Source organism: Lathyrus oleraceus, chromosome 5 (assembly GCF_024323335.1).
Source record: "Lathyrus oleraceus cultivar Zhongwan6 chromosome 5, CAAS_Psat_ZW6_1.0, whole genome shotgun sequence".
In the NCBI taxonomy this organism is placed as follows: Eukaryota; Viridiplantae; Streptophyta; class Magnoliopsida; order Fabales; family Fabaceae; genus Lathyrus; species Lathyrus oleraceus.
The window spans coordinates 344772680-344795901 of record NC_066583.1 but is presented as its reverse complement, the minus strand read 5'-3'; the positions used below and the strand labels follow the sequence as shown (position 1 = coordinate 344795901).

At 35.4% G+C, this 23222-nt stretch overlaps 2 protein-coding genes across 4 annotated transcripts in view; both read left to right on the top strand.

Annotated features, from left to right (window-relative positions):
- Window positions 1-2442: 2442 nt before the first annotated feature.
- Window positions 2443-23222, top strand: part of LOC127084545 (uncharacterized) — an 81224-nt gene continuing 60444 nt past the window's right edge. Inside the window, exons 1-5 of one of the 3 annotated variants that reach the window (XM_051025029.1) lie at window positions 2443-2945; window positions 3208-4487; window positions 5310-5421; window positions 5910-6018; window positions 6420-6517. The gene's annotated coding sequence lies outside the window, so the exon portion shown is untranslated. Of the gene's footprint in view, window positions 2946-3118; window positions 4488-5309; window positions 5422-5909; window positions 6019-6419; window positions 6518-23222 lie in introns of those variants that run through there. The other 2 variants (XM_051025026.1, XM_051025028.1) reach the window with 2 other exon arrangements.
- On the top strand, window positions 4114-14821 carry LOC127080586 (uncharacterized). Its single transcript, XM_051020900.1, has 13 exons — window positions 4114-4279; window positions 5310-5421; window positions 5557-5587; window positions 6937-9069; window positions 9189-10007; window positions 10482-11039; window positions 11758-12478; window positions 13047-13186; window positions 13347-13448; window positions 13547-13627; window positions 13919-13985; window positions 14078-14212; window positions 14295-14821. Exons 1-13 carry the CDS (start codon window positions 4114-4116, stop codon window positions 14819-14821), a joined length of 5592 nt encoding a protein of 1863 aa, XP_050876857.1.

Sequence of the window (23222 nt, the reverse complement as noted above, 5' to 3'; positions counted from 1 at the left end):
CACTTTTCGTCATCCACAAATTAGAAACAAACTTAACCACGAGTCAAATCACCGTAATAATAGTTCTTGAGACACATGTCCTAGGATCAATCTAGTCGATCCTGTGAGTTACCAAAACTATATAAATTTGGAAGACTAGCGGTTGTTTATCAGAAATCACTGGTAAACAGTAGGGAAGAAAATCTGGAACTTTTCTGAAGAGAATATGTGTTTTTGTGATGTGATTTCTGATTTCTGAATGATTTATTTATATTACATGTTTGTGTTGTTTCATAAGGTTGCGACCCTTGATGAAACAACATCCTTTAAAAAACACTTTTACCAAAAGATGTGTTATTTCGCCTACATCAACGTTTCCCAAGAGTTGCATATCTTCATTCAGTAACACTTCATGAAGTGTTACCTATTTCTGAATTTAAAATTCAAACTTACGCAACGATAAAAAACAAGAGCAACAACCATTTACCACATGTCGACCGCCAGAGCGCCATCGACGCCGACGTATAACGATGTGAGTAGCTAGATTACTCCGATGCATCATGCTAAGTGCTCAAGTGTCGCCTACAAGCCGCCACTGATGCCTCTACGCCCACGCCCTTGGACCTGGTCCTGGAGCCAGAGCTGGTGTTGCCGGGGGCGACCTCGACTATGAGGTATATGAAGGAGACATGTGGCATAATGCTTTGGACCATTACACTAGCCCATGTGACACTTTATATCCTCTTTTTTACTTTTGTTGAATTGATGAACATAACTCTTTATAAAAGCTTTTATTGTGAGTGTCACTTCATGTGTGAGACTATTTCTCAAGCATTTATTGTCATTTACTCACTTTCATTTTTCTTGTCATTTTAGAACATACCCATGGACATTTATTGTTCATAAATTATAACAATAAATGCATTAGGTAGTACTCAAATTCGTAATATAGCTGTTAGAGACATGCACTGTGATTTCATTGCATTTCGGGTTATTAGGGCATGACTGAGATCATCTTCTGTCATTGATGCATACATGAGCTTTTTTGGAGATGCATCTCCGAATTGGTGGTTTACTAGTTTTCAGAGATGCATATCTGAAACTTCCCTTGATGGAAACTGATGTATTTTTCTCGTATTGTTTCAGGAAAAATGGCTGCAAACAACAACGACAAAATGAGGCTCATCCGCGAAACCCAACACGTGTCAGTTTGATGCGAGAATGCAAGGCTTTAGAATAAGCAGGCCAAAGTTAGGCGGGAGAGCGTCTCTATGCCTCATGAAGGGGAAGCATCGACTTTTAGGAGTTGTCTGTCATATGGGTTCTCATCCCAGGGGCACGTCTTCCTTGATCACGTAGACCAGGAGAAGGCTCCTTCTACTACACATGATGATGTTCCTCTATTTGCATACCCTTTTTTCAGGAGGGCCCTCTGACACCCCCTTATTGATATACTATAAATATCATGTTTCTGAGCATGTTTGGGCTTGAGAGGTATTTTTGTTAACAATTGTTATTTATATGTTTTAAACACTTGCCCTACGACTGATATTTTTTTAACAGGAGCACGATTGTTTGAAGTATATTAACTATAATAGAAATATTCTAAAGGTTTATCAACCTAAGAATCATTGGTTCTATAGTGTCCTCTAGTACTTCGTTCTTACAGGTATGTGTTGCTCTGGGCACAAAATCATTAGCCATGGCATGCATGTGGCTTTTGTTGAGAGATGTCATAAGAAAACACAGACAATCACCCTGGATGATGTTACTTGCCTTCTACACCTTCCCACCAGGGGAGGTTACTTGATCATTCCAGAATCAAATATGATTAAGCCCAAGAGTTGATGGTCATTTATTTAGGGGTTGGCCCAATGGATGCCCTGATGTAGTGTGAGAGCACTAGAGGTGCACATGTCAATTTTTTTTACTTGGAGCGCTATATCAAAACAACTTGGAATTGGCCGAGAATACCGACATCAATGATATATAGGTTACATAACATATGAAGTGTGCTTTGAGGTGTTTCCTTCCATTCTTGGTTGGCACAGACATTTTTGTGGACAAAAGTGTAACCTACGTCGATGTGGCATACCTTAAGTATTTCATCGAATTATCGGCCATTCACGTATGGGGGGAGCCTATTTGGTATATTTGTACTCCAATCTGAGCGAAGATTCTCTTTGGACGACAAAGCAAATGACAAACTCATGCACCCTACTAACAGTAATTTCCATAGCCACTATTAATATTAAAACCATTTTTTTACACTTATTACTAATACTTTTTTCTTATTCATTTTAGGGGATGAATCCTATCCTACTTTTACCGCATACACGAGTTTGATCGTGTACTAGAGTATACTGAGGATTGACCACATGCTTGTCTATATTGCTCACGCAGAAGAAATGATGTTGTGCAACCGTTCTCTTTGATCCCATTTCATTTTACTCAGGCTTGCTTGCATGTGAGATGAATTTGATGTGCATGTATCTGTCTGATCGATGTATACATCAATTTAGATATGTGTGGATCATTTCGAAATCCCCCTCTTTGTCTGCTCATAACAACATCGTTTGCAGACATGTTAATGACAAATTGACTGTATATGAGATTATCATCTGGTACCGGAGGAATATCAGAATATATCAGCCACAAGTTGAAATGTGTATTTCCGATCTCCGTATGTAATGAGTTTCCCGAGCTAAAATGTGTCATCATAAGAGAAGCAGATGAACTAGAGGAAATATTTAAAAGTGAAGGGAAGGAAAATCAGAAAGTAAAGATTCTAAATTTGAAATTTATAACATTTGTGAACCTATCAAGCCTCTTCCAAACAAAGGGAATTCAATTTCAAACGGTAGAATCTCGTTTTGTAATGGATCGTCAAAAACTCTCTCTCACTTCAACATCAATACTCGACTATATCATGGAAATACTTGGCTGCAGTGTCGACATACGGTTTGGTACACACTTTACCTAATACTTTTCAAAATTAGTACATCTTATAAATAATTACATATCATACAGTAATATTTACAAATTATTTTTTTGACAAAGTTATGTTTCTTCCTTGAAATGCTTCTCATAGAGTATGAATGTGTGTGTTTAGACATGCTATATACCAAAAAGTCCATTAAAATACTATGGTATCATGATATGTATGTCAATTTATGTTTGAGTCCAATAAAATACAATGAGATGTACCTTTGTTCAAGTTGTTTGCAGTTTATGCGAGAAGAGTCCCACGACGACGATACTGGAAAGAAAAGTTTTGGCAAAGAAGATGAAATACTGAGTGCAATACAACTAAAGTAAATGGAGAAGCTACACAGCATTGAGGCATTGGGTCCGATGGATTCATTGAAGCGGAAATCTACTACCTCTCGAATAAATTGAAATGGTTTTGGAGCCAGAAGTTGATAATTACTATCCACAAATGCCGCTTCCATTGGACAAACAGCCCCGTGTAACTGTACTGGCGGAGTTCCGTGTGATTATGTGGAGCTTCGTGAATCGCGGTGTTGATTCCAATGTCCAGTGCCTTTTATATAGCTGAAGAATCTTTATTTTACTATTTTGTGTCAATAAGTTTTTCATTACTATCCACCAGCTGAAATCATGTTAATAACTCTCTTCGTGTGGTTATGTTGCACTTTGTCGACAACTGTTTGATGAAATGCCTCACCCAGATGTTGTGTCTTGGACTGTTTGGGTTATCGCTTTGGTGGGATGTATGAAGATGTATATGCTCATGAGATTTATGCCTTTTGAGCTGACAAAAGCTATGTGGGGATCGTTGTTGATTGGTTCAAAATCTCAGGGGAACTTTGAATTCAGCGAGAAGATGGAGAACTGTTGGGTTGTAGTTCTGTGGAGGTTGAACACCAAAGGCCTGCCACTGAAGTCTACTCCCTTCCCACAACTTGACTGCCAGCAGAATGAAACAAGTGCTGTTTCTCTCTCTTAAACTGAGGCTACTCCCTTCAATGATGTTCCTCAATCCTCTTTATTCTCATTTAACAAACCTTATCTCCATTTTTTTAGTTGAAAAAAAATCATATTGCTATTGTTTCTTGTATATATGATTTTAGAACGGATGGACAGTAGCTAGTGTCTAAGCAAGGACTCACCATGGACAGTGAAGAAAACACCAAATTAGTCAATAAGGTATTAGCATCTCAAGTATCTTTCGAATCAATCCTTGTTTTTAGTGATATTGCTCGACAAAATCCAAATTTCCTTGATCTTGGTGATGCTTATAAGCTAGCTCTCAGTAATAGAGAAAGACAGTTGTCCAGTATGCTTACAAAACATTGGCTTGGGAAATATTCCTTGAGTTAATTTTGCCACAGGTCTCTGCCGCTTGAAGGTCTGATATGTATTTTAGTGATATCAGTCCTAGATTTTGTTTATAAATAGTGAAGAAGCAAAGACTTCTGATGTCTCTAACTCTACTGGAATGCAGATACTTCAAAAAATGATTTCACTTGAGCGAAACGAGTCTGGTAAGTTTGTCTCTAGTCAAGTTGACTCTGGTTGAAGGTGACTCTGGTTGACAAGCTTAAAAGACAAGTTGATCATGATAGGAAACTTAAAGCATCACTCATTCATCTTTTTTAAAATTACATTGATCCATTTTTCTTTTATGTTATGTTTCTTTGGTGATCCAATCTATAAAAAAAGTGTGTTAGCATATTGCTCCATAAATACATCAGAGTTCATATCATATCAATGTCATACCAAAATGCATGAGTATGCTTCTAAGTTGTTGACCTCGATTTAAATATTTATAAATATATTTGCTGGTTATTTTCTAAAAAAACCAAGATTTAAATAATGTCTGACTGTTATATACAAGTTAAAATCTTCATTCCACATGTCCAATATTTCAAATATTCTTACTGCCAAACCACATCATTATAAGATTATTTACAGGATTTTGTGCACCTGTTGTGGATATTGCTTTCCTAGTGTTTGTTTGTAAAATGCTATTGTGACGTGTTGACACTTGAGATAGATTTTTCTTAATCCAAGGGGTTTGCAAATTCGCATCTGATTTCAGTGTCGCATGTTCACCATTATATTTAGATTTTTCTTTATTCTTCCTTTTTCATGAATTTACATAGTTGTATCCGATTAGTGCTATTTTGAATTTTGTAGAATCTCCTAGTTTACCGGTTACATGAATTGTAAACCCCAAACAATGGATTTCTAGCTAGCTGTAAAGTTTGTCAATAATTGAACCTTTACTTGATACTAAGGAGTTTGCTTCAAGTACTGATACTTTACTTTATTCCATCCTTTCTTCTTTTTTTATGGAACATAAGTTCGTCACTACAAGGCAATGGAAGATTCTTTTGATGAAGAACTTCAAATACTACCTACTGCAGATTGTAGAAAGATGGTTCTTACAGCTTCAACATTTGCTGCTGCAATAAGGTAACAAACAATCATATGAAGGGATTATGTTATTAGTTGCAATATCCTACTTCAATTTAAATAATCATATACACATTAACATTTAAAGGATCACTAATACATATATTGAATCTATAAATGTTATTGTCTTTATAGTTTTTGTTTACTGCATAATATGAATTGCAATGTATATTACTCCAAATTCTCTATATGCTAGCTGCTTCCAATAAAGGAAATGATTATTAAAAAGCCCCGAGTATGTGCTGATATAACAGTAAAACATTGATTGAGGTAGAAAACAATCTCATAAATTTTTCTTTTGTTACTTTCTCATATTTTTAATTTGTAAATGATTTCCATTTTTGATTTTCACTCCATTTTTCTATATGATAAATTATTCATAACTTGTTTATCAATCGTTGAACCTTTACTTGATACTTTAAGGAGGTTGCTTCAAGTATTGCTACTTTACTTTATTTGATCCATTCTTTTTTTTTTTGGAACATAAGTTAATCACTACAAGGCACATGAAGATTCTTTTGCTGACGAACATTAACTACTAGCTACTGCAGATTGGAGAAAGATTGTTCATATAGCTTCAACTTTCGCTGAAATAAGGTAACAGTCACATGCTTGTCGTTTTATTACCATTTTAACCGCATAGATAATAAATCATATTATTGTTTATTTGTTACTCTTTTGAATTCGTTCTTAGATTTTTAAAAAACTTACACAGTTGGATCTAATTACTACGACCTAGCATTTTGTGAGCCTTCTAACTTACCTTATACATGAATTGTATTTAGGGGTGAGTGTTTCCAATTTTGAATTTGTTAATTGTTTAAACCATATATACCCAAAATTAAAGAATCATTGGTTTTCTTTACATTTGAACATTAATTGATTACAAATGTGAAAGTGAGAGCAATTGATAGCTACTTTACTTTATATGATCCCTTCCTCTCTTTTTGGATCATAAATTAATCGTTACAATGCACATGAACATACTTTTGCTGCAGAACATCAAATACTAGCTACTGCATATTTGAAAAATCTGAGGAAGATTGTTCTTAGTAGCTATTCGAGTTGAGCATTTGCTGAAAGTGCATGAAATAAGGTAACCAAGTTTTAGAGTATTCGTTTAAGAGTATTTACAAGGGTTTATAATTCTTCAACTTAGAGTTTTATATTTATAATTCTATAACTTGTTCATCATTTTCAAAGATAGACTGGCTATTTAGAAATCTGCTGAAAGGATCTTAAACTTAGATATCTAATGGAATCTCTGTTTGAAGTTTCTCAAATATTTATTCAAAACAAACTATAAGAAAAATTCTTTGATGAAAAATGTGTACGTCAAGTTCAATTTTTCAAATAAACATACTCTAAATGAAGAAAATCTTCCTACACAAAAAGAACATGAATGATATGCTCACAGAACAAGATTCATTATCAACCATTTTATTTTCTAATACACAATACAATATGCAAACATATACATATATGCCTAACTTTGATCTATTGAAACTTATTTAGATGGCGAGTTTCTTGACTGATTTGGCGAAGCCATATGTGGAGAAATTGATAAATGGCGTAATTGCAGAATCGAGTTATATATGTTGCTTCATGTGCATTGCTAAGGATTTTGAAGAAGAAAAAGCTAGGTTGGAAGTAGAAAGGACAACTTTCAAGCAACGCATTGAAGTGGCAACCCGAAGAGGGGAAGATGTTCAAGCTAATGCTCTTTCTTGGGTAGAAGAAGCTGATAAGCTCATTCAAGAAGACACCAAAACAAAACAAAAATGTTTTTTTGAATTTTGTCCTCATTGCATATGGAGATATAGAAGAGGAAAAGTACTGGCAAATAGGAAGGATCATATTAAAGAATTAATGGAAGTTGGAAAGGAACTTACAATTGGACTCCCAGCTCGTCTTCCAGATGTTGAACGCTATTCATCCCAACACTATATGCATTTTAAAAGTAGAGAATCCAAATACATTGAGCTTTTGGATGAACTCAAAGATGACAACAATTATATGATTGGGTTGCAAGGGATGGGGGGCACAGGAAAAACTACATTGATCAAGGAAGTGGGTAAGACACTTAAGCAATCAAAGCAATTTACTCAAATCATCGATACCGCAGTGTCATTTTCTCCTAATATTAAAAAGATTCAAGATGATATTGCTGGACCCTTGGGATTGAAATTTGATGACTGTAATGAATCCGATCGACCCAAAAAACTATGGAGCAGACTAACCAATGGTGAGAAGATTCTTCTAATATTGGACGATGTGTGGGGCGATATTGATTTTAATGAAATTGGAATTCCATATAGTGACAATCACAAAGGTTGTAGGATTGTTGTAACCACGCGCAGTCTGTTGGTGTGCAAAAAATTAGGATGCAATAAGACAATCCAACTAGATCTCTTATCTGAAGAAGATGCGTGGATCTTGTTCAAAAGGCATGCTAGTCTAAGTGAAACTTCAACTGAATTTTTTCTTGACAAGGGACGTAAGATTGCAAATGAATGCAAAAGGTTACCTATTGCAATTGTTGTTATTGCTAGTAGTTTGAAGGGCGAACAACATCGGAATGAATGGGATGTGGCCTTAAAATCATTTCAAAAACCTATGTCCATACATGGTGTTGATGATGAACTTGTTAAAATTTATAACTGTTTGAAGTTTAGCTATGATAATATGAGGAATGAAAAGGCAAAGAGTTTATTCCTTTTGTGTTCTGTGTTTCGAGAAGATGAAGAGGTTCTTACTGAAAGGTTAGCCAGACTTGCCATCGGAGGAGGCCTTTTTGGGGAAGATTATGGAAGCTACCAAGATGCTCGAAGTCAAGTAGTTATATCCAAAAATAAACTCCTAGATTCTTGTTTATTGTTGGAAGCCGATCAAGGGATAGTGAAAATGCATGACTTGGTTCGTGATGCTGCCCAATGGATAGCGAACAAAGAGATTCAAACAGTACAAGTGTATGACAAAAATCAAAAGGCAATGGTTGAAAGGGAGAAAAATATAAAATATTTGTTATGTGAAGGCAAGCCAAAGGACGTGTTTTCCTGTAAGCTTGATGGTTCCAAGCTTGAGATTCTAATTGTCATTTTATGTAGGGAAGAAGGTGACAAGCTTTCAAATATCAAAGTACCAGATTCCTTTTTTGAAAATAATACTGGACTTCGAGTTTTTGTTTGTGATTTTTTTTTTTTAAACCTATCATTACCTCAATCAATACAATCGTTGCAGAATATTCGATCTCTTATCTTTAGATCTGGTATGTTGGGTGACATTTCTATCTTGGGAAATCTGCCAAGCCTTGAGACACTTGATTTGAGTGGTTGTCGTATTAATGAATTGCCGAGCGGAATTACGAAATTAGATAAGTTCAGATTGTTGAAATTGGAACATTGTTCAATTTCTTGGAATAATCCGTTTGAAGTGATTGAAAGATGCTCATTACTTCAAGAGTTGTATTTTGTAGGGAGTTTTAATCATTGTTGTCGAGAAATAACTTTACCTACATTGCAGATGTTTTGTGTAGCCGACGGCTCTGGAATTGATTATTCATCATCATCAAAGTGTGTGTCTATTGACTACGAAAATGAGTTTTTCCTATCTGAAACAACACTCAAGTATTGTATGCAAGAAGCAGAGGTTCTCAAACTAGGTAGAATCGAGGGGTTTGGAGAAATATCATACCTGAGATTGTTCCTTTGGACCATGGTATGAATGATCTAGTTGTGCTTGGTTTAAGTTGCATTTCACAACTACAGTGCCTCATTGAAACTAAGCATACTTCTTCTCAAGTATCACATGTATTCTCTAAGTTGGTTAAACTACATCTGGAGAAAATGGAAAATCTAGAAGAGTTGTGCATAGGTCCTCTTTCCTTTGACACTTTTAAGAGTTTAGAGGACCTATCTATCGGGAATTGCAAACACTTGCGAAGTTTATTTAAGTGCAACCTTAGCCTACGCAATCTAAAGAAAGTTTCATTGAATAGTTGTCCGATGTTGATCTCCTTATTCGAACTTTCAACTGCCCGTAGCCTAGTGTTGTTGGAGATATTGGAAATAATTGACTGTGAGGGTCTTGAATATATAATACTAGATGAAAGAAAAGGAGAGGGATCAAGAAGAGAAATAATTGATGATGATAGCAAGAGTCTGGACCCAATGTTTTTGAAACTAAAAGCTCTTGAAATTAGGAAGTGTCCAAACTTTAAAGTAATACTTCCGTTTGTCTCTGCTCATGATCTTCCGGCACTAGAATCCATCACAATGAGAAGTTGTGATAAGCTGAAATACATATTTGGGCAAGATGTCAAACTTGGTTCCCTAAAATATATAAATCTTGATGATGTACCCAATTTAATTGATATTTTTCCAGAAAGTAATCATACGACATCTTTGTCCAATAAGAAGTCATCTTCTATTTCTAGATCCGCTTCCAAGCCAGCAACACAGTCGGACTATATCAAATGCAACATCTTTTCATGGATTGATATGTATTATTGTGGAAACAAATTGAGGAGTACCAAAAGTACTAAAATTCCATTGGTTCATGTGAATCAACCACAAAACAACTTAATGGTAACCCTCTCACCTACTTCTCATATGTTAATTCTTGCATTTATTTTATAATATATGAAACTACATATACATTTTCTTATAATAAAAGAAACTAAATATATATTCATTTTATTAAATAATCTCTCATGTCTCTAACTATAAGTATCAATTAGGAAATATTTTTATTCATAAATACAAAGCTCTTTTTCAAATTACTAGATGCATTTATTTTTCTAAACATAAGTCTAATTAATACTGCTTAATTTGGATTGAAATTTGAAAAGATCAATGTTTAATTCATGTATACACAAGATAGTTTAGAAATATTCTCACACAAAATCTATACATCATGAGTGAAGAGACTTGTATTGTATCACAGAAAACATTAAAATTTAAAAATAAAAAAATAAAAATGATATGTTTGCATTTTTTGAATTTTATATACACTCACCATGAGATTAATTTAAATTCTTTTTTATTTGGATCACATTACAGGAATCAAATTCATATTGCCTTAGCATAAACATATGGGAGCGTGCTCAATGTATTTCAAGACAATCAAAGATCCTATGCAATGTTAAAGAGATTCAGTTGACTGAGTTGAGGAAGATAAAATCAATATTTGTCCTATCTATTGCTCCAAGAATGTTGTTGGAAACTTTGATAATTAAAGGTTGTGATGAATTGAAACACATAATAATAGACACCGAAGATCACGACAATGCTGATGACAATAATTTGGACAATGTCTTCCCAAAGTTGAAAGTGCTTTCCATTATAGATTGCATCCGATTGGAATATATATTCGGACATTACAATGATGATCATCAAAACGACATTGAGGTTCATCTTCATCTTCCAGCATTGGAGTGTCTCTATCTTTCCAATCTGCAAAATTTGGCTGCCATGTGTCCTAAACAATATCACACAACATTTCCACCTTTGAAAGATCTTGTACTCGATAAATGCTTACAGGTTGCTGATATGAAACCTATTGGTGATTTCATATCTCATCATTTGGTTTCAAGATCTGTCGATGGTACCATCACAAAGGTATTCCTATTTCTATATATTTTTGTTTCTGAAATTATTTAATGCTATGATATTGCAATTGATAATTTCTTAACAATTAATTTTAAAAAATAATAATAAAAAAGGCCTACCCCAGTTTTATGGATTTCATGTACGATGGTTAAGACAACCCAGGAAAAACAATTTTATTTTAATTTCTTGTAAAATTGCAATTTAGTTTTATATACTATTTATTATTAAAAAACAGGTTAAATATGTTTGTGGTCTTCTCAAATATTTTATTTTCTTTTTTGGTCCCTCATGCAACTTAGAGACCGTTTTTACAATTTAATTTGTGACAGTTTTAGCGACGATTTATTACTTAGCAACTGAATTAGTAAGAGAGAGCAAAAGTGTGAGTGGAAGTTTTTAGGATGATCATTTTTTAAAGGAAATTTTTTAAATGACTAAAATTGAAATATGAGATATTTATGAGGACCACAAACATATTTAACCCTTAAAAAAATACAACCTCACTTAACATATTTCTGTTCATTTGTTATCTTCTTTTTATACAAATTATTACTTTCATCCTAAAATATAAATGTTATTTTACCATTTCACCTAAAATAAGAAATTTAAAATATTTTCTAAAAAAATAAATTTGTTACGACATAAAATTTTGAATAGACACATCTTAGCTTAGGTGGTCATATTTATGGCTATATAACTGAGTTTATTTTCCATTCATTTATCTTAGAAATTGAGTGGGAACATGGAGTATTTGCTTGCTTTGGAAAGACTCGGGTTATGTATGTCCAAAGTAGAAAGTATATTTTGTGTCAATGAAGTAAATGAACAACAAATAAACTTAGTGTTGCGAAAGATTATGCTGGACGAATTATATGTGGTGACTTGTCTTTTTGTTGGTCCCAAAGATTCTTTTGTCCTCCAAAACCTAATAACGATACAAATTATGCGATGTGAAAAGTTACAAGTCATTTTCTCCGATTCTATTTTAAGATGTCTACCACAATTGCATGATATAATGATAATAGAGTGTGATGAGTTGAAGCATATCATTGAAGATGATTTAGAGAATAAGAAAATGTCAAATTCCTCATCCTCAAGGACATGCTTCCCAAAGCTAAATGTGCTTGTTGTAATAAAGTGCAACAAGTTGAAATGTGTGTTTTCGACCTCCGTAAGTAACGAGCTTCCGGAGCTAAAGTGTCTGATCATAAGAGAAGCAGATGAACTAGAGGAAATATTTAAAACTGAAGGGGAGGAAAATCAGAAAGCCAAGATTCTAAATTTGAAATTTGTAGCATTTGTGAACCTACCAAGCCTCTTCCAAACACAGGGAATTCAATTTCAAACCGTAGAATCTCGTTTTGTAATGGATTGTCAAAAACTCTCTCTCACTTCAACATCAAGACTCGCCTATTTCTGGGAAATAATTGGTTCCGATTCACTCATGGGTAAACACTTTACCTAATACTTTTCAAAATTATTACATTTTTAATATTTACAAATTTTATTTTTACAAAGTTATGCTTATTCCTTGTAATGCTTCTCCTAGTGTATGAATGTGCGTGCTTAAATATTAATCATTTCTCAAGTTGTCAAAGATGCAAATAGTTTGGTTTTTTTAAATATGTAATTGCATTTGCTCTTGAGTCCACCTTACTAGATTCATGGCTAAGTTTCTTGATGAGTTTCTCGAAGTTTCTTGTAAAACTCATCTCTAAATTTTGTCAAAATCAGAAGGACTCACAGTGATTTTGTCAATCTCATTTATTTTTATATAGTCATTTATTTCATCATTACTTTCCACTTATAAACAATGATGCAAACACATGGATAAGTATTTCTAATATGTAAGAGCTCATAGAGTTATCCATATTCTTACTGATAGAAGCTTTATCAAAGTGGTAACTTTTATTTATTAGGCATAGACAAATAAATAACTGAAATCTAGTCAACATTTTGGTTTTATTATTATGCTTTCTAAGTTACTATCTAACAATGTTAATCTATAACATTTAGATATGGATGAAGGAGCGTTAAGAAATTTGTTGATTATACTTCAAAAAATACAAGAAGAATCCCGTGGCCACAATACTAAAGATTTTATCGCTGGAATTGAAGTTGAAGCAGCGTCAAGTCACGAGTTGACATCTTCAGAGGTCAATAGCAATCTATTTATTCAAGCTAACAACACCTAAATATGACAATGCATTTGTATAAAATATGAAACATACACCAGAGACATTACCAATAACACCAACATATTCTGCAGGCTATGTTTTGAATATGTTGCAACTAATTTTCATGTTATGTGATTAGTGGGAGGGCTCTACGTCCGAAATAGATGTAGCAGCAACTTTGCAACCCATTTCAGAAAAAAAGAATGAGCCAACTTTACAGTTAGTTGCTCCTAAACAAAAGGCATTTCTCCTAGTTTTCCTGTATTTTGTTTTTACTCATTTTCAATGCACAAATTGAATTATACTATTATAACTATAAGCATTCTTTCAAATTTTCAGCAGGGTAATGCGATAAACGTTGAAGAAGGAAATACATCTTATAATGTCAAGACAATAACATCATCAACCAATTTAGAATTAGTAAGTTCATCATCAAACCTATTAGGATGCAAACTCATTCTTTTTCTTATAAGTAAGGGAATTACTTCCATGTGATTGCATTCATATAAAAGAACCTGCTTCTAAATCTTGTATCCAAATTAGTTACGGGGAATTGTTCCTTAACACTGAAATTCTTTTGGTTTCTATCTTTTATTCTATTCGTAATGAAATCTGCTAAACTAAAATATATATTGTTAAATATAATAAGGCTGATGCTATAAATATTAAGACTTAACATATTATCATTTTTTTTAATTTGAATATGTGTAGGAACATGGTGATGAACAAATAGCCATGACTTCTTTTTCCATGGCCTCTAAAGAAACCAATGATCAAGGTGAAGAATCTGAATATATTTTTATTTCTTATGTTACTTCAACAGTCATCACCCTTTTGAGTTTGAACTTTTTCCTTTCATAATTTGTGTAGTTTCTTGGAATGACGAGGCTTTCAAGAATGTAAGCTCAAATATTGAGGAACAGTTACCTAAGAAAGATGATATAATAGTTTCAAAATCAAAACCCTCTTCAATTGCATCCAAGTTTCCTTCAATACCTTCTAAAGGTATCTTATTGCTTCAATTTGCTTTTGATTAACTATATTGTTCCCTTTAAGTAGGTATGATTATTATTTTCTATACTTTCAGGGAACTCATCTAAAATAGTAGAAGATTTAAGTTATTCTTTGCTTATCACAAAGGAGCTTGAGCAACTAGTCTCCAAGAAGCATTTGGCTTCAGAGAACTTGTCTCTGTTAACTGATTTCCTTGTTTTGCACCCTTCCCTTCACTTAAAGGACACTTCACTGAGTAATAGATACAAGGGTTGTGCCTACAGTTTATTAGCTCAGCTATTGAAGTTTCTCCAAACTCATAGTGCTGTTGATGCAATGGGCTCATACCGCACCGAATTCGTGGAGCTATTACAAGATGCACATAGCTTTGGTTTTGATAAGGATTGGTTGAATGGTGTTGAAAGACGTGGTTTGTTTCCTGATATACAAGTGTTGGATTCTAAGCAACAGGTTACCAAAGAATTTGAAATGTTGCGTTTCAAGATAGACAATTTAAGTCAATATGTGGAAGATCTTAAGCATCAATTGACATCTTCTGAAACTGTTTTGGAGAGCATCATTCAGAAGGAGGCAGATTTAAGCGCCCCTATTGGCTATTAGACTTTTTTTTTACTTCTTTTCCTTCATGCTTTTCATTGTGAGATCTATTATCCTTCAATATTGTTTTTTCCTTGGGTGTGAAGTTTCATTATTTCTTATTTGAAATGAACTTATAAACCGTCTTATTATGTTTCGGTATTTAAAACTATTATTGATTGTTGTATGATATATTGATGAGGTTATTTTGCCGAATTTTCCTTACAATTTAATTGGAGAATCGATTTTTTTGGGGTACTTTCTAGCAATGTGTTTTGGTGGTAATCAATTTCCACAGTTGCAAGTTGCAGTGGGAGGTTTTTGAAATCTGGTCTATTTTGTTGTGGTAGTCGGTTTCTATAATTGCTAGTGATGATTAAGTTGATTATATTGGCGTATAGTGGTTGTATTTGTTGCTAGGTGTTTATTATTTCCTCCGTTCCAAAATAATTGTTATACTTATACTTTCACACATATTAAAAAAATAAAAATATAATAAATGAATGAGAGAATAGTGATTTTACCAAGCTATCTTTATCAACTATATTCGAATTAACATTAATTCGAAAATAGAAAACACTAAATTCAGAGAATTTTTTTTTTAAATATCCAGAATTTTTAAAAAAATTTCAAAATTAACCATTTTTTCAAAAATATTACACAAATGGGCAAAATTTGCCCTAAAAGTGTACATAGGCGCCACCCTAGTTGGCGCCTATCCTTAATGGGTAGGGCAAGTCGCCACTAGGAGTGGCGCCTACACCCATTCCCATTTTTTTTTTTTTAACATGTTTTATTATTATTATTTTTTAAATATTAGATATTTGATAAATATATTTTTTTTATAAATTATATTAATTTATATTAACACTTATATATAAATAAAATTATTACAAGATATATATATATTAATTTATATATATATATATATATTAATTTATATATATATTAATTTATATATATATATATATATATATATATATATATATTAATTTAATTTATAAACAATTAATATTATACACATGTAAATTAATATATATAAATATTTATTTACAAGATATAAATAAAATAAAATTTATATTAACACATATGTATAAATAAAATGAATATTAACACATATATATAAATAAAATGAATATATATATATATTAATTTATATATATATTAATTTAATTTATAAGTAAATAATATTATTTATAAATTTTTGGGAGAATTAGGGTTAATCATGTTAAGGTTAATCTATCAATTATAATTAGGGTTTATTGATCGGTTATAATCAGAGTTTGGTAGTTATGACCTAATTGAAACCCTAATTAATCAAGTGCGACACTAATTAGGGTTAAGTAGATTGGTGTACAACCCAGATCTTTTCCTATAAATAAAGTGTTATTTCCTTGCATTCGCTTCACCACTATTTCTTATCACTTTCTCTATCAAGTTGAGTTCATGGCATCTCCAAGACCGTCGTCATGGCAGCGAACATCATCAAGGCGCCCGGATCCTGAACAAGTAATCTTAAAAAGGGATGGGCATGTTATTTTTTCGCCTTTGAAACCCCCAATGGAGATGAAGTTTTGGAACATCCGTTCGTTGGACCAACTAAAAAGGTCCTTGATGTCTTGGTTAGAGGGAGATTACCAACCTGGTGAAGTCATAAGAAGGATTCAGAGGCTTAGAACAAGGTTCTCATTTGAAACTGGAGAAACAATACGTTGGTGGGTTGAAGTTGAAAGCGACATTGATTGCATCCAAATGATGCATGGATCAGACGATATAGTGTTAACTGTTGTAATTTCTTAGATTTTAATGGTTGTCTGTCATGTTGTTGTTGTATTTGTTATTGTTCTAGCACTTGTTCTTGTTTTAGTACTTGTTTTTGTTCTAGTGTTTGTTTTTGTTTCTCAAGTAATTGGTGTTGTAATGTTAGATGTTTGTGTTTGTTGTTCAAGTGTCATCTTCTATTTGGAATAAAAAGTAAACTTTAATGATAAACAGCATTGGTACACAGATTTATGAAAATGAAAACTAAGTTGTGGAACTAGATCCACGATATGGACATTTGTTCTTATTATGCCCTAGTTGTCTACATATGCTACACTTCCTCTGCATTTTCTCTGTGACGCCCATTTCAGTTCTAATGCGCCTGCTATTTGGGCGACCACTTTTATTCCGCCGCATCGATTCGTTGTGCCAAACAATTTCCCCGTCATACTCTGGCCAATACGCCTCCAATGCTACCACCGGAAAGGGATTGTCGTATACATTGAGCAATGTTGCAACTTTGTAGATTGGAGACACTAGCGATAATGCATCGAAGTGGCTGTGTGAACACGCTGCAATGACATGGGAACAAGGCATACGATAGGCCTGAAATTGACCACAGTCGCACCAACGGTCTGGTATTAGGACCCTATACTCTTGTCTGGGCAGCCCTTGGTTGTGGTCAATTGTTTCCTTGACACTAAAAGTGTGGCCATGGCGGTCGAATTCCGTAACCCGATGGCTGTTGGCTTTGGCAGATTCCTGCCTCATAAACTTCATGCAGGCATCACTATATACTTGACTCGTCTGCAACACTTCATTCCAGCGCCTGCCTCTTGTTACGAACAACGTTGCCATCCGAAAATAGGTCGCACTCACCAATGCGGTTACCGAGAGGTTACGTATGCCCTTAAACACACCGTTCATTGATTCCACAAGATTTGTTGTCATGTGGCCCCACCTCACCCCATCGTCGTATGATCTAGTCCACTTCGCTCTGTCGATATTATCGATCCACCTCCCTGCATCAGAATTTGCCAACACTATTTCTCGGCGGTAGTATTGGAATCCAGGTTGGTTTAATGCATACCCCGCGTTTATCAAATGTTGCTTCAAGAAGTTATCCTTGAACTCCCGCATAAAATTTTGAGCAATATGCCTGATGCAGTAAACATGGGTAGACGGGGGGTCATGCCAACCATTTGCTGGATTATTGTATGCACTGTCTATTGAAGCGTGCCTGTCAGAAATCACACAGATGCCAGCTTGTGGAGTCACGTGCGTTCGGAGATTCTTAAGGAAGAAACTCCAAGCAGCAGTCGTTTCTCCTTCTACCAATGCAAAGGCTATTGGGAAAATATTAGAATTGCCATCTTGTGCGACCGCCATCAGTAACGATCCTTTGTATTTCCCATACAGCCAAGTTCCATCGACTTGAACAAGTGGTTTGCAGAATGTGAACCCGATGATGCAGGGACGGAATGCCCAGAAAAGTCTATGGAAAATTCCATTACCTTCTAGACGAGTTCCGTCAGGGGATTGTGCAGGCAAGGTCTCCATTATAGTAACCGTCCCAGGTGAGTACAATCGTAGTGCAGCCAGGTAGCGTGGTAGTTGTTTGTATGATTCCTCCCAGTTACCGTATACCAGTTCAATTGCCTTGGTTTTCGCTAACCAAGCCTTTCTGTATGACGGTGTATATTTGAAAACAGCCACACAATGGGAGATAATTGTTTTCACCTTCAGTGACGGGTCAGCCTCAACTAGAGGTAATATGGAATGGCAGATCATATCATGGCTAAGTTTGCGATGATCCTGTGCCATGTTGGTGTTGACGCAAATGTGAGCTTGAGATATGGACCCTATCACCCACGCATTATGTTTCTTCTTGTACGATGCCATCAACCTATACCCACACTCCGGATTTTTGCATACAATGACGTATCTTTCCGGATTTGATTTGATAACATCGTAGTCAACACAATTTTTCAAGTGCCAGTTCTTTATTGCTAACAGACACTCTTCCTTGGTCCGAAATTGGTCACCCTTCTTTAAGTCCTCATAAGACCTCATATATGGGTTGTAGAACATATCTGATGAGGGCTCATCCTCGCCCAAGTTAAGTGTTGTGAAGTGCGTAGGCGGTGAGTAGCGTTGCGCTATAGGTATTTGAGCTTGGTCTTCGTCTTCAGAATGACAGTTCACCAAGTCATCAACCACGTCTTCAGCATCATCAACCACATCGTCTTCAACGTGGTGCTCAACATCTTGTTCGTCATCAATCACAGGATCAATAACCTGTGATTGAATATTCTGAGTTGATTGAGGTTGTTCCAACACAATGTACAACACTATGTATTCGTAACCAGAGTACTCATGGTTACGAAGCATGTATTGTGTCTCCATGTCATTTTGAATCAATGACTTATAAAACTTGACAGAGTTGTTTTCTGGAAAAAAAAGGTTGTTGATAAAAAATTTGGGACACGGGTTGTCTTAGTTTGGACTCAATCTTCCTTTTCAGGTAAGAGAAGTCAGCTCCTCTATTTAGACAAAAACGAGTGCATTCGGTGTTTCTAAATAGGAAGCCAGACATATCACATTCATAAGTCTCACCATTGACGTGAGCTTTGATTTTGTATTGTGATGAAGATGCCATGTTTTGTGAAGATATTGTGAAGGTTTTGTGAAGGGTTTGTGAAGATTTTGTGAAGGTTTTGTGAAGGTTTTGTGAGGGTTTTGTGATGATATTGTGATGGTTTTTTGAAGGTTTTGTGATGATATTGTGAAGGTTTTGTGAAGATTGCTGTGAAGATATTGTGAATACCTTTGTGAAAATGTGTGTGCATATTTATACTGCAAGATTCCGACACATCTTTGCATGCATGTCTTCAACCAAGCCTTCCCCAAGAGAAACGCATGCAAAACTTGGACACGTGTAAAGCATGCAAGAAACCAAGTCTTCCCCAAGAGCAACGCATGCAAAACTTGGACACGTGTAAAGCATGCAAGAATCTTGCAGGCAAGGTGGAACTGCATGCATGTAATAATTTTGACACGTCTACTGCCTATCCATCAAATGTATTCTCCACATAGTCTGAACTTAGTCTCAGCTTTAGCTTTGCTTGCACCAAAAACTTAAACTTCTTGAACTTCCAATACTGAATATCACACTTCCAATACTAAACTACCTCTTTTTTCCATTATGTGTTTAAACAACCTGATTAATTATTTTAAATAATATTCCCACGCATGCCTGAATAAATATTAAACAACCTCATTTATTCAATTTTATTTAAGCTTAATTATTTATTTTAAACAACCTGATTATTTATTTTAAACAATATTCCCACGCATGCCTTCCACGTGTCCAAGTTTTGCATCATCAGATTCCACCAAGTCTTCCCCAAGACAAGACAACTCCCACCTAGTCTGCACCAATGCATGCCAACACTGTAACACCCCGATAATAATAAAATAATTGTTTAAATTAAGTTAATAATTTATTTATTAATTTAATTAAAATAATTGGAAATTTTATTATTATTATTATTTTTGGATTATTATTATTATTCAGAAAGTATATAAGTTGGAATTTAGAATAATCCCATTTTTGGTAAAAAGGTTATTTTCACGTGAAAAGGGAAAAGAGGCAGAAAAGGAAAAAGGGCAAAAAAGCCAAAGAACGAAGGTTGAAGGAAGGGAAAGCTTGGAGCTCAGAGACTGCCGGATTAACTCAGGTAAGGGGGGTTTATCATCGATTAACGGGTATTATGGGATAGTATGTGATGGGTAGTGAGAAACCATTGAATTTTGCCTCTGATTGAATGATATATGTGATGAACTTGTGACTTATTGATGAACGAATTTAGGTGATGATTGATGAGAAATTCGTAGGAATTAGGGGTAGAAAGGTTAACAATTTGTGGAATTGAAAATGTATGATTCGTGTTAGATGTTATGTGTAATATTGTGTGAAATTTGGACTGTGGAAGGGTAAATTGGATAGATCCCGTAGCAGAGAAAGCCATTGCAGATCTGAGAGTTCTGGTTTCTGGTCATACGCGTATGGCACTAGGCAATACGCGTATGAGATGGCTGGTACGCGTATGGCACTAGGCAATACGCGTATGGATGAGGAAGATGATGTTTTGAACGTGTTTTGGTCTCTGTTGGTACGCGTATGAGATGGCTGGTACGCGTATGGCACTAGGCAATACGCGTATGGATGAGGAAGATGATGTTTTGAACGTGTTTTGGTCTCTGTTGGTACGCGTATGAGATGGCTGGTACGCGTATGGCACTAGGCAATACGCGTATGGATGAGGAAGATGATGTTTTGAACGTGTTTTGGTCTCTGTTGGTACGCGTATGAGAATGTGATACGCGTAGCATACGCGTATGGGCGTGGGCATTACGCGTATGGATTGGGTCAGGCGTGGACAATACGCGTATGGGCATAGGCAATACGCGTATGGGCAGAATTGTGATTTTTCTGAACTGTTGTTGTGCAGTTTTTGGTTGTTTAGGCTGAGTGATGTACTTAGCTGAGGTATGATGTTGTAGGGATCATTTCCCGTTATTTTGAATAGTATAGGTATTAGTAGAGTGTGCTAATACTATGATTGATTATGTGGCATGATATGATATGCTTTTGTTGATGATATGAGATGGTATACATGATGATGTGAATGTATGCATTTGTGAATAGACTATTTTATGGCTTAGAGTGTGAGCATGTGTCTATTCTTGAATTGTTGTTGATGTTGCATTGCTAGGTGATTAGCATGCATATTGTGGCCTTTATGGTGGTAGCTAATTCCCATGGTGAGGAATTAGTGAGTAAATCATTTTGATTGTTGTTGTTGATGTTTGCATGCTAGGTGATTAGCGTGCATGGCATGGCCCATTTGGGGTGGTAGCTAATTCCCATGGTGAGGAATTAGTGAGTGAGTCACTATGTCTTAAATGAGTGGGACTAGTGAGCTTGGTAGCCGTGCCTGGATTTGGACGGTGAGGTTGAACTATATGTTCACAAAATAGTCGGTACCGCATGCATGGAGTCTCATTGCATAATATATGTATGGCGTGTAATATGAATGGATGTATTCCAATATTACACGTGTCTTTGTGTTGGTATTTGTTGTGTTGTTATTGAGTATGATGTTGAATTAATATGCTGTTCCTGAATGTGTGTTTTGATTAGGGTGATGAAGTGTGTTGAATCACTTAACATAACATGATATTTTATAATACTCATTATATTGATTGAGGAACTCACCCTTACAACTGTTTTTCAGGTAACGAGCAGTGAATTGAGTAGGAGCTAGTACTTGGAGTTTAGAAGTAGTTCCTTAGGGGGTCATGCTCTGATAGATGTAACATCGGGACGGGATGTTCTACTTATTTTCATTGATGATTGTCGAATAAGCTTACATGTATTGTGTTGCATGTTTTGTATTGATATTGGATTTTATTCCGCTGCGAATTATGCAATTGTGTTATTTGATTAAATAAATGAGCATGACAGGATATTTTGGGAGCATGGTGTGAAAATGTTGTGTGACACCCTTCGGGGCATAATTACTCTGATTGTTATTTTTATGATTTTAATTAAATAATTGGGGTATTTTAGAAGGGTGTTACATTAGTGGTATCAGAGCATAGTCGGTCGAGTCGAGTCGTAATTATTTTGTTTCCCCTGTACGGTATAGGTGTTGTGTAACCCTATCAGTACTCATTGTTTTAGTTTGTTTGGGTTTTTCAGAATAGAGATGGCTGGAAGAGGTAGAGATGATGCTGCGATTGCTGAGGCTCTGGGTATGCTAGCTGGAGTACTTGGAGGGAATCCGAATGTGGTGGGAATGGGAGCTGCTCGTCAACTGAGTGAGTTCCAGAAGAACAATCCTCCAATGTTCAAGGGAGCATACGATCCAAATGGCGCTCAGAAGTGGTTAAAGGAGATCGAGAGGATCTTCCGAGTAACTGAGTGTGCCGATAACCAGAAGGTCAGGTTCGGTACGCATATGCTGTCAGAAGAAGCAGATGATTGGTGGGTTGCTACCCGCACTGAGTTGGAATCTGCTGGGAATGCTGAAATTACTTGGGCTGTGTTCAGAGAGAGATTTCTGAGGAAGTATTTTCCAGAGGATGTCAGAGGAAAGAAAGAGATAGAGTTCTTAGAGTTGAAGCAGGGTAACAAGTCTGTTACGGAGTATGCTGCTAAGTTCACAGAGCTGTCAAAGTATTATACTCCTTATAGTGAGGCTGCTGGAGAATTTTCGAAATGTGTGAAGTTTGAGAACGGGTTGCGTCCCGAGATCAAACAGGCTATTGGATATCAGCGGATCAGAGTGTTTTCTGACTTGGTTGACTGTTGCAGGATTTTTGAACAGGATTCCAAAGCCAGAGCAGAGAGCTATCAGCAAAGGGTTGATAGGAAAGGTAAGAGTCAGAATGATCGTGGAAAACCGTATGCAGCTGGCAAAGGTTTTCAGAGACAGAGTGGGATGAAGAGGCCTAGTGGGGGAGACTCTAGTGCTCCTGCTAAGTGTTATAGATGTGGTCAGGCTGGGCATCGTATCCATGAGTGTACCAGTAATGAGAAGAAATGTTTCAAGTGTGGAAAAGGTGGTCACTTGGCTGCAGACTGCCGGTTGAAGAC

Bases quoted from the DNA above. Each gene is read 5' to 3' on its own strand.
- LOC127080586 (XM_051020900.1), top strand. From the start codon at position 4,114: ATGGACAGTGAAGAAAACACCAAATTAGTCAATAAGGTATTAGCATCT. The intron at 10,008-10,481 runs GTAACCCTCTCA...ATCACATTACAG, and splicing joins AACCACAAAACAACTTAATG to GAATCAAATTCATATTGCCT. The intron at 11,040-11,757 runs GTATTCCTATTT...CATTTATCTTAG, and splicing joins TCGATGGTACCATCACAAAG to AAATTGAGTGGGAACATGGA.